Here is an 11,961-nt window from a genome sequence, read left to right as displayed (position 1 = left end):
GGAAATCCCAAAAGTGTTACTGGACTTCTTGCTGCTGAGATTAGTCTTCTCGTTTTCAGAATAAGTTTATTTGTTTATTTTAAGTTTATTTATCAGTGTCACAAGTAGGCTTACATTAACACTGCAATGAAGTTACTGTGAAAATCCCCTAGTCGCCACACTCCAGCGCCGAGGGGAGAATTTAGCATGGCCAATGCGCCAAACCAGCACGTCTCTCGGAGTGTGGGAGGAAACCAGAGCACCCGGAGGAAAGCCGCAAAGACACAGAGAGTGACCCAAGCGCGAATGGAACCCGTGTCCTCCCTGGTGCTGTGAGGCAGCAGTGCTAACCACTGTGCTGCCATGCCACCCAATGCAAGAAAAAAAAGGTTATGGCCTCTCAGCCAGGTTTCCCCCTTAAATTTGATTTGCTCAGCAGTCAACATCTGTTGTGGTCCTAACATTGGGATGCGGGGGTGAGTCCTGGCCCACAGCAAGGTGGCGGACTCTCATCTGCCCCCTGCAAGCCTCGAGGCCGGAATCCTTGAAGGGTAATTACGTTGTCCTTACCACTGATGTTCAGACCCCTTGCAGGAATAAAAAACCTTGCATTTATGCAGTGGCTTTCATGTCCTCTTGAAGCCAGTTCACTTCCTGGGTCTGATTTAGTGCCAGAAAGGAAGGCTCTGGTTGGTAAGCTAGCAGTCCAATTATGCACAGCAAGATCCCAGAAACAGATAGTCACCGTGCCGAAGGGGAGAGTCAATCTATGATACTGGGAGATTTGCAGAGACTTGACCCAAAAACCAAGACTGCACACTCCTCCCTCCCTGCGCCAGTACTGAGGGAGCGCCGCACTGTGGGAGGGTCAGTGCTGAGGGAGCGCCGCACTGTGGGAGGGTCAGTGCTGAGGGAGCGCCGCACTGTGGGAGGGTCAGTGCTGAGGGAGCGCCGCACTGACGGAGGGTCAGTGCTGAGGGAGCGCCGCACTGTGGGAAGGTCAGTGCTGAGGGAGCGCCGCACTGTGGGAGGGTCAGTGCTGAGGGAGAGCCGCACTGTGAGAGGGTCAGTGCTGAGGGAGCGCCGCACTGTGGGAGGGTCAGTGCTGAGGGAGCCCCGCACTGTGGGAGGGTCAGTGCTGAGGGAGCGCCGCACTGTGGGAGGGTCAGTGCTGAGGGAGCGCCACACTGACGGAGGGTCAGTGCTGAGGGAGCGCCGCACTGTGGGAAGGTCAGTGCTGAGGGAGCGCCGCACTGTGGGAGGGTCAGTGCTGAGGGAGAGCCGCACTGTGAGAGGGTCAGTGCTGAGGGAGCGCCGCACTGTGGGAGGGTCAGTGCTGAGGGAGCGCCGCACTGTGAGAGGGTCAGTGCTGAGGGAGCGCCGCACCATCTGCCCCCATACCAGTCTTCTCCCATCCCCTACTTCATCCACCTCACCCCCCATCTCCTTCTATTCCTTTCTCCCTCGTGTGTTTATCCAGCTCCCTCCTTTAAACACATCGACACAATTCACCTCAACCACTCCCTGTGCGAGCGACTTCCACACTCTCGATTTGATTTAATCGTGAGCATCTTACAGTTCCTAATTATTTTGGTATTTATTATTGGACAGGAAGAGCATAAGGACCAGAGATCTGAGGCAAACAAAAGTTGAATGGAGGGGAGGAGCGTCGGAGATTTAATAAAAAATTTAAAATGGCGACTGGGGAAAATAACAGGACTGAAGCTGGAAAAGTTCTCCAGAAGGTTGTTGTTGGGACAATGGGGGTATTCTGCCCTCTAGGGGCTCAGGTGGGGTAATTACAATTACAATGGGGGTATACTGCCCCTTAAAGGTCAGGTAAGAGAATTACAATTATAAAGGAGGTAGAGGTCAGGTGGGGTAATTACGTTTACAGTGGATGTATACTGCCTCCTTCAGGTCACGTAGTGCAATTACAGTTACAATTGATGTACACTGCCTCCTGGAGGCCAGGAAGGGTAACCACAGTTACAATGGAGGTAGATTGCTCCTTGGAGGTCACATACCGACTCATCCACCAACCGGGCTTGGAAATATGTTGGCTGCTCCTTCACTGTGGCCGGATCAAAATCCTGGAACTCCCTCCCTAACAGCGCTGTGGATGTACCTACAGCACAGGGGAATGCTGTGGTTCAAGATGGCGGCTCACCCACCACCTTCTCAAGGGGTAATTAGGGATGGGAGACATCTTGCCACATGCCGAAATTGCAATTCCAAAAATAGAGTTGAATTTATCAATGCCTGCGTTTGTGGGTTTGTGTATGTGTGTGCGTGTGTGTCATTTAATCCGACTCACCATCTCCTTGTGGTTGGGGTAGAACACTTGCTCGATGAGGGGGAATTCCTCGGGCCCCAGCTTCTTGTATATCTTTGCCAGTTGGCCAAACTGCAGTGGGGGTCAGGGGTCAGGGGAGGGAGGTGAAAGCAGGATTATTAGAAATAAATTCTTGGCAGATCTTCCACCATCACCCGCGCGGCCGCCCCTACTCCCTGGAGCCTTGCAGGTGCCGGCCGGCTGATCGGCAGTAAGGGGCATCACGGGGGAGGCATTTTCCAGTGTCGGGGTTGGAGGTGGCCGGTTACCCAGGGTAGTCATGGCGATGGGTCAATCCTAGTTCATCTTCCATCCCCGCCAACCATTGGTCCGTAAGATCAGACAGAGATAGGCCTATCGAGTCTGCTCCGCCCTTCAATGGGATCTAATGCCTCGCTCGCCAACACCAACCCCCCCCCCACCGCCTCCCCCTCTCTCCCCACCCCACTCCTCAGGCCCCCTCACTAGCCCAGGGAGGCAATAACTCCTCCCTGCTGGCCAACCCCAGCAAATAAAGACCCAGTTCACCGCGACCCAACACGCAACACAGGGCATGGGTCAGATGGGAGTTAGGCTTCCTGGCACTGCTAGGCCTCAAAGGCCGCTGACTGTCCCCGAATTGGCAGAACTCCATGGAGTTGTTGCCATTGCACTCACCTCCCCGCCATCCTGCAACCCTGACCCGCCCAGTAACCAACACCCCCCTCAAAACCACCCTCCCAGTACCTGCCCTCCCAAACTCGCCCTCCCAGTACTCACCCACCAAACCCACCTTCCGAGTACTCACTACCCCCAACCCCGCTCTCCCAGTACTCACTCCTCCAAAACCCGCCCTCCCAGTACTCACCCCCCAACCCCGCCCTCCCAGTACTCACGCCCCCAACCCCGCCCTCCCAGTACTCACCCCCCCAACCCCGCCCTCCCAGTACTCACCCACCAAACCCACCCTCCGAGTACTCACTCCCCCCAACCCCACCCTCCCAGTACTCACTACCCCCAACCCCACCCTCCCAGTACTCACTCCTCCAAAACTCGCCCTCCCAGTACTCACTCCCCCCAACCCCGCCCTCCCAGTACTCACTCCTCCAAAACTCGCCCTCCCAGTACTCACTCCCCCCAACCCCGCCCTCCCACTACTCACTCCCCCCAACCCCACCCTCCGAGTACTCACTACCCCCAACCCCACCCTCCCAGTACTCACTCCCCCCAACCCCACCCTCCCAGTACTCACTCCTCCAAAACCTGCCCTCCCAGTACTCACGCCCCCAAACCCGCCCTCCCAGTACTCACTCCTCCAAAACTCGCCCTCCCAGTACCCAACACCCCTCTCAAACCTGCCTCCCAATACTCACCACCCATGGTTTGTCACAGAAGTTGTAGACAGAATGCATGGAATTAACGCTGGCCACACCGGCGTACTGGAGGCCAATGACGATGTTCCGGAAGTCTCCGCCCTTCGCCATGCTATACGCATGCTGCCTCACAAGCACAAAGTCTGGGGTGAAGGACCTGAGGTCAAGGGAAACAGATACCAAACTCATTAGTCAGCGGGCAAGCGGGGAGGGCTTTGACCTTTGCTCCGTAACTTTGAAGGGTCAGAGGTGACTCCCCAGCTCTACATTCCCGCCTTTCCCCTGGAAGAAAGAGGAGTTCTTCCGGTCCCTTCAGCCAAAAACAGGAGGAGGCCATTCAGCCCCTCTTGAGCCTGTTATACGGAACAGGCAGAGGCTCATTCAGCCCCTCTCTAAAACCTGTTACACAGGAACAGGAGGAGACCATTCAGCCCCTCTCGAGCCTGTTACACAGGAACAGGAGGATACCATTCAGGCCTCTCGAGCCTGTTACACAGGAACAGGAGGAGGCCATTCAGCCCCTCTCTAAAACCTGTTACACAGGAACAGGAGGAGACCATTCAGCCCCTCTCCAACATGGTAGACAGGAACAACAGAGCAGGAGAGAAGGTACAACTCCGAGAATTGTGTGGATCTGCAATTCTTAATCTATGCCTAACAAGAGAGAGAGAGAGAAAGGGGTTTAGGGAGGGAGTTCCAGACCATTAGGCACCCCGAGGCAGCTGAAGGCACGGCTGCCAATGGTGAAGTGATGGGAATTGGGGAATGCTTGAGAGGCCGGAATTGGAGGAGCGCAGAGATCTCGGAGGGTTGTAGGAGGTGACAGAGGTAGAGGGGGTTTTGGAGCTAAAGGAGTATACAGGGATATGGAGGGTTGTAGGCACTGGACAAGGTTAAAGAGATAGGGAGTGTTGTAGGGGCTGGAGGAGGTTACAGAGATGGGGGGGGGTTGTACGGGCTGGAGGAGGTTACAGAGATGGGGGGGGGGGGGTTGTAGGGGCTGGGGTTACAGAGATAGGGAGGGCACTAGGGCTGGAGGTTTGCTACCAAAGTATAATGATGTGTGGTTAGGTGGATGCTCAATTGCCCCTCAGTGTCCAAAGATGGGTCAGGGGAATTAGTGGGGTAAATGCTTGGGGTTACGAGGATGGGCTTGGGTGGGATGCTCTGTCAGAGAGTCGGTGCAATTTGATGGGCAGAATGGCCTCCTTCAGTACTGTTAGCTTTCTAGGGCGCCAGGGAGATGAAAAGAGAGGGTCCCAGAGATGGGAGCTCTGAAATGTCCCTTCAGGCATCCTCCTCCACTCCACTCTGAGGGAATCTGAAAATGGAGGCCGCCTCGGACTGGGAGCCTGAGCAGGTCAAATAGAACGTGCAAGAGGGTGAGTGACCGGGATTCGAGCAGCAGATCACAACAGGTGCCAGAAATCTCGATCAGATTCCAGTCTGTAACTCACTCCCGGGTATCTGTTATTCTATATATAAACCACCCGGAACCCCTCGATTAGATTCCAGTCTGTAACTCACTCCCGGGTATCTGTTATTCTATATATAAACCACCCGGAACCCCTCGATTAGATTCCAGTCTGTAACTCACTCCCGGGTATCTGTTATTCTATATATAAACCACCCCGAACCCCTCGATTAGATTCCAGTCTGTAACTCACTCCCGGGTATCTGATATTCTATATATAAACCAGCCTGAACCCCTCGATTAGATTCCAGTCTGTAACTCACTCCCGGGTATCTGTTATTCTATATATAAACCCCCTCCCCGAACCCCTCGATTAGATTCCAGTCTGTAACTCACTCCCGGGTATCTGTTATTCTATATATAAACCACCCTGAACCCCTCGATTAGATTCCAGTCTGTAACTCACTCCTGGGTATCTGTTATTCTATATATAAACCACCCTGAACCCCTCGATTAGATTCCAGTCTGTAACTCACTCCCGGGTATCTGTTATTCTATATATAAACCAGCCTGAACCCCTCGATTAGATTCCAGTCTGTAACTCACTCCCGGGTATCTGTTATTCTATATATAAACCCCCTCCCCGAACCCCTCGATTAGATTCCAGTCTGTAACTCACTCCCGGGTATCTGTTATTCTATATATAAACCACCCTGAACCCCTCGATTAGATTCCAGTCTGTAACTCACTCCCGGGTATCTGTTATTCTATATATAAACCCCCCAGAACCCCTCGATTAGATTCCAGTCTGTAACTCACTCCCGGGTATCTGTTATTCTATATATAAACCCCCCCGAACCCCTCGATTAGATTCCAGTCTGTAACTCACTCCCGGGTATCTGTTATTCTATATATAAACCACCCCGAACCCCGCGATTAGATTCCAGTCTGGAACTCACTCCCGGGTATGTTATTCTATATATAAACCACCCCGAACCCCGCGATTAGATTCCAGTCTGTAACTCACTCCCGGGTATCAGTTATTCTATATATAAACCACCCCGAACCCCGCGATTAGATTCCAGTCTGGAACTCACTCCCGGGTATCTGTTATTCTATATATAAACCACCCCGAACTCCTCGATTAGATTCCAGTCTGTAACTCACTCTCGGGTATCTGTTATTCTATATATAAACCACCCCGAACCCCTCGATTAGATTCCAGTCTGTAACTCACTCCCGGGTATCTGTTATTCTATATATAAACCAGCCTGAACCCCTCGATGAGATTCCAGTCTGTAACTCACTCCCGGGTATCTGTTATTCTATATATAAACCCCCTCCCCGAACCCCTCGATTAGATTCCAGTCTGTAACTCACTCCCGGGTATCTGTTATTCTATATATAAACCACCCTGAACCCCTCGATTAGATTCCAGTCTGTAACTCACTCCCGGGTATCTGTTATTCTATATATAAACCCCCCAGAACCCCTCGATTAGATTCCAGTCTGTAACTCACTCCCGGGTATCTGTTATTCTATATATAAACCCCCCCGAACCCCTCGATTAGATTCCAGTCTGTAACTCACTCCCGGGTATCTGTTATTCTATATATAAACCACCCCGAACCCCGCGATTAGATTCCAGTCTGGAACTCACTCCCGGGTATCTGTTATTCTATATATAAACCACCCCGAACCCCTCGATTAGATTCCAGTCTGTAACTCACTCCCGGGTATTTGTTATTCTATATTAAACCACTCCAAACCCGTCAATTAGATTCCAGTCTGTAACTCACTCCCGGGTATCTGTTATTCTATATATAAACCACCCCGAACCCCTCGATTAGATTCCAGTCTGTAACTCGCTCCCGGGTATCTGTTATTCTATATATAAACCACCCCAAACTCCTCGATTAGATTCCAGTCTGTAACTCACTCCCGGGTTTCTGTTATTCTATATATAAACCACCCCGAACCCCTCGATTAGATTCCAGTCTGTAACTCACTCCCGGGTATCTGTTATTCTATATATAAACCACCCCGAACCCCTCGATTAGATTCCAGTCTGTAACTCACTCCCGGGTATCTGTTATTCTATATATAAACCACCCCGAACCCCTCGATTAGATTCCAGTCTGTAACTCACTCCCGGGTATCTGTTATTCTATATATAAACCCCCCCGAACCCCTCAATTAGATTCCAGTCTGTAACTCACTCCCGGGTATCTGCTATTCTATATATAAACCCCCCCGAACCCCTTGATTAGATTCCAGTCTGTAACTCACTCCCGGGTATCTGTTATTCTATATATAAACCACCCCGAACCCCTCGATTAGATTCCAGTCTGTAACTCACTCCCGGGTATCTGTTATTCTATATATAAACCAGCCTGAACCCCTCGATTAGATTCCAGTCTGTAACTCACTCCCGGGTATCTGTTATTCTATATATAAACCCCCTCCCCGAACCCCTCGATTAGATTCCAGTCTGTAACTCACTCCCGGGTATCTGTTATTCTATATATAAACCACCCTGAACCCCTCGATTAGATTCCAGTCTGTAACTCACTCCCGGGTATCTGTTATTCTATATATAAACCCCCCAGAACCCCTCGATTAGATTCCAGTCTGTAACTCACTCCCGGGTATCTGTTATTCTATATATAAACCAGCCTGAACCCCTCGATTAGATTCCAGTCTGTAACTCACTCCCGGGTATCTGTTATTCTATATATAAACCCCCTCCCCGAACCCCTCGATTAGATTCCAGTCTGTAACTCACTCCCGGGTATCTGTTATTCTATATATAAACCACCCTGAACCCCTCGATTAGATTCCAGTCTGTAACTCACTCCCGGGTATCTGTTATTCTATATATAAACCCCCCAGAACCCCTCGATTAGATTCCAGTCTGTAACTCACTCCCGGGTATCTGTTATTCTATATATAAACCCCCCCGAACCCCTCGATTAGATTCCAGTCTGTAACTCACTCCCGGGTATCTGTTATTCTATATATAAACCACCCCGAACCCCGCGATTAGATTCCAGTCTGGAACTCACTCCCGGGTATCTGTTATTCTATATATAAACCACCCCGAACCCCGCGATTAGATTCCAGTCTGTAACTCACTCCCGGGTATCAGTTATTCTATATATAAACCACCCCGAACCCCGCGATTAGATTCCAGTCTGTAACTCACTCCCGGGTATCTGTTATTCTATATATAAACCACCCCGAACCCCTCGATTAGATTCCAGTCTGTAACTCACTCCCGGTGTCTGTTATTCTATATATAAACCCCCCCGAACCCCTCAATTAGATTCCAGTCTGTAACTCACTCCCGGGTATCTGTTATTCTAAATATAAACCCCCCCGAACCCCTTGATTAGATTCCAGTCTGTAACTCACTCCCGGGTATCTGTTATTCTATATATAAACCACCCCGAACCCCTCGATTAGATTCCAGTCTGTAACTCACTCCCGGGTATCTGTTATTCTATATTAAACCACTCCAAACCCGTCAATTAGATTCCAGTCTGTAACTCACTCCCGGGTATCTGTTATTCTATATATAAACCACCCCGAACCCCTCGATTAGATTCCAGTCTGTAACTCACTCCCGGGTATCTGTTATTCTATATTAAACCACTCCAAACCCCTCGATTAGATTCCAGTCTGTAACTCACTCCCGGGTATCTGTTATTCTATATTAAACCACTCCAAACCCGTCAATTAGATTCCAGTCTGTAACTCACTCCCGGGTATCTGTTATTCTATATATAAACCACCCCGAACCCCTCGATTAGATTCCAGTCTGTAACTCACTCCCGGGTTTCTGTTATTCTATATTAAACCACCCCAAACCCCTCGATTTGATTGCAGTCTGTAACTCACTCCCGGGTATCTGTTATTCTATATTAAACCACTCCAAACCCCTCGATTAGATTCCAGTCTGTAACTCACTCCCGGGTATCTGTTATTCTATATATAAACCACCCCGAACCCCTCGATTAGATTCCAGTCTGTAACTCACTCCCGGGTATCTGTTATTCTATATATAAACCACCCCGAACCCCTCGATTAGATTCCAGGTTTGATCTCTCTCTCTGAGTTTGTCCGAGTTGTTACATATTTGGTCTGATTTTTTTCCTCCGTCTCACCTTGCGACTTTCACTCCGTTCCTGTACACCTCCATGTCAACACTGAAACTTCCGGTGGCGTGGGAGATGATATTGAGCTCCGAGAACTCGGCCTGAGGGAGTGAGAGAGAGCAAAATAAAGAGAGGGAGAGAGACCAGGGAGAAGAGAGAGTGGGAGAGAGAGAACGAGGGAGAGAGGGAAAGAGGGATGGAGGGAATGGAACACATCAAGGGAGTGTTCACGCGAAAACGAAAGAAAGTCGGAGGGAGAGAGAGGCAAAGAGAAAGGTGAAGAGAGGGGAGAAAGAGAAAGCATGAACAAAAGAGGGGGGTGACGTGAGAGTGGGAGCGAGGAAGAGAGAGAGTGGGAGAGAGAGGGAGGAAGAGAGGTGGGGAGGGAGGGAGGGAGGGAGTGAGGGGGGGAGGGAGGGAGGGAGGGGGGAGGGAGGGGGAGGGAGGGAGGGAAAGAGAGAGGAAAAGAGAGAGGTAGGGAGGGCGGGAGGGATGGAGGGAAAGAGAGAGGGAAAGAGAGAGGGAAAGAGAGAGGGAGGGAACGAGAGATTGCAGAATGACAGGGTGGAAGAGAGCGGGGAAAATACAAAGAGGGAGAGTGGAGGAGAGAGGGATTGAGAGCAAGAGAGAAAGTCAGAGGGAAAGAGAGGGAGAAATGGAGAGGCAGTAAGAGAAGGAGAAAGGGAGTGAGAGATAGGTAGGAAGTTAGGGAGGGAGAGAGAGTGAGAGAGAACGCAGGTGAGGGAAAGGATTCGAGAGGGATGAGAATGAGTGAGACAGGGATAGTGAGAGAGAGAGAGAGAGAGCAAGGAGAGAGTGAGAGAATGAGGGAGCGGTGGAGAGCAAAACAGCGGGAATTGAAAAGCAAGTGGGAGAGGAAGAGGGAGAGAGATTGGGGAAAATAAGACAACAGATGTGAGAGAGAGGGAGAGCGGAAGGGAGAGGGAGTGAGTGAGAGAGTGTGTCAGAGGGAGGAGTGAGGGCAGGATGTTGACAGGGAACAAGGGAAGGAGCGAGAGAGAGTGGGGTTAAAGTAAAAAAGAGGTAGAATGGAAGGGAGAGAAGTGAGAAGAAGAGAATGAGACAGAGGGAAATAAAGGTGTGAGAGAGAGAAAATGAAAAACAGGAAAGTGGGAAACCGATTAGAAACTTGGTCACAATTTCTGCTGATAAGATGTCGAGTGCAGAGATAAAGGATTTGTCACAGGGTGGGTCAGGGGGTCACATGGCATCACATCGTGTTAAATGGCGTCACCAGGGGTCAAACAGGATCGCACGGGGTCAGTGTAACGAGCCAGCCCACAGGACGACCATTGTCTGCCCGTTGATCACACACTTCAGCTGGACTTTCCACCTGAGTTAAAATCCAGAGCTTTATTATCGAAAGAAACCTCGACAGACTCCAGCAGTCTCGTAGTCGGGGTCACCGGCTTGCAGTCACATACTCTGGAGGGTCACAGGGTCACTGTCACACCTCACGGGGTCACAGGTACATCATTGTCCCTCCCAGGTACACAAGGTCACACCCCTCCCAGGGGTCATAGGGTCACGGTCACTCGCTCCCAGGGTCACAGACGCCGAAGGTCACAAAGACAATGTCACAGCGACACTCAAGGCATCAGCGGCCGAATGGAATCATATTACATCCCAATAAACAGGCCCTTCGGCCCGACAGCTTTCTGATAGCAGGTTCGCTCCACTCGATTCGATTCCTCATTGACACCTCATCAAACTCTACCAGAGTAAACAACGACACACCCTCCAAACATCTCCCTCCAGCTCCCTGCTGTACCTGTCCTGGGAGTGTTTGATGGGGACAGTGTAGAGGGAGCTTTACTCTGTATCTAACCCCGTGCTGTACCTGTCCTGGGAGTGTTTGATGGGGACAGTGTAGAGGGAGCTTTACTCTGTATCTAACCCCGTGCTGTCCCTGTCCTGGGAGTGTTTGATGGGGACAGTGTAGAGGGAGCTTTACTCTGTATCTAACCCCGTGCTGTACCTGACCTGGGAGTGTTTGATGGGGACAGTGTAGAGGGAGCTTTACTCTGTATCTAACCCCGTGCTGTACCTGTCCTGGGAGTGTTTGATGGGGACAGTGTAGAGGGAGCTTTACTCTGTATCTAACCCCGTGCTGTACCTGTCCTGGGAGTGTTTGATGGGGACAGTGTAGAGGGAGCTTTACTCTGTATCTAACCCCGTGCTGTACCTGTCCTGGGAGTGTTTGATGGGGACAGTGTAGAGGGAGCTTTACTCTGTATCTAACCCCGTGCTGTACCTGTCCTGGGAGTGTTTGATGGAGACAATGTAGAGGGAGCTTTACTCTGTATCTAACCCCGTGCTGTACCTGTCCTGGGAGTGTTTGATGGGGACAGTGTAGAGGGAGCTTTACTCTGTATCTAATCCCGTGCTGTACCTGTCCTGGGAGTGTTTGATGGGGACAGTGTAGAGGGAGCTTTACTCTGTATCTAACTCTGTGCTGTACCTGTCCTGGGAGTGTTTGATGGGGACAGTGTAGAGGGAGCTTTACTCTGTATCTAACTCTGTGCTGTACCTGTCCTGGGAGTGTTTGATGGGGACAGTGTAGAGGGAGCTTTACTCTGTATCTAACCCCGTGCTGTCCCTGTCCTGGGAGTGTTTGATGGGGACAGTGTAGAGGGAGCTTTACTCTGTATCTAACTCTGTGCTGTACCTGTCCTGGGAGTGTTTGATGGGGACAGTGTAGAG

The 11,961-nt window shown here is 50.8% G+C and overlaps 1 protein-coding gene across 1 annotated transcript in view; it reads right to left on the bottom strand.

Moving 5' to 3' along the window:
• Positions 1-11,961, bottom strand: part of LOC144487611 (synapsin-2-like) — a gene marked incomplete at its 5' end in the record, with an annotated part of 139,874 nt that overhangs the window by 100,419 nt on the left and 27,494 nt on the right. The window contains 3 exons of the mRNA XM_078205700.1: positions 2,297-2,386; positions 3,667-3,823; positions 9,247-9,338. Of these exons, the coding sequence (XP_078061826.1) occupies positions 2,297-2,386; positions 3,667-3,823; positions 9,247-9,338 (339 nt within the window). The remainder of the gene's footprint in view (positions 1-2,296; positions 2,387-3,666; positions 3,824-9,246; positions 9,339-11,961) is intronic.

Source organism: Mustelus asterias, unplaced genomic scaffold, assembly GCF_964213995.1.
Source record: "Mustelus asterias unplaced genomic scaffold, sMusAst1.hap1.1 HAP1_SCAFFOLD_924, whole genome shotgun sequence".
In the NCBI taxonomy this organism is placed as follows: domain Eukaryota; kingdom Metazoa; phylum Chordata; class Chondrichthyes; order Carcharhiniformes; family Triakidae; genus Mustelus; species Mustelus asterias.
This window is presented reverse-complemented; position numbering and strand designations above follow the sequence as displayed.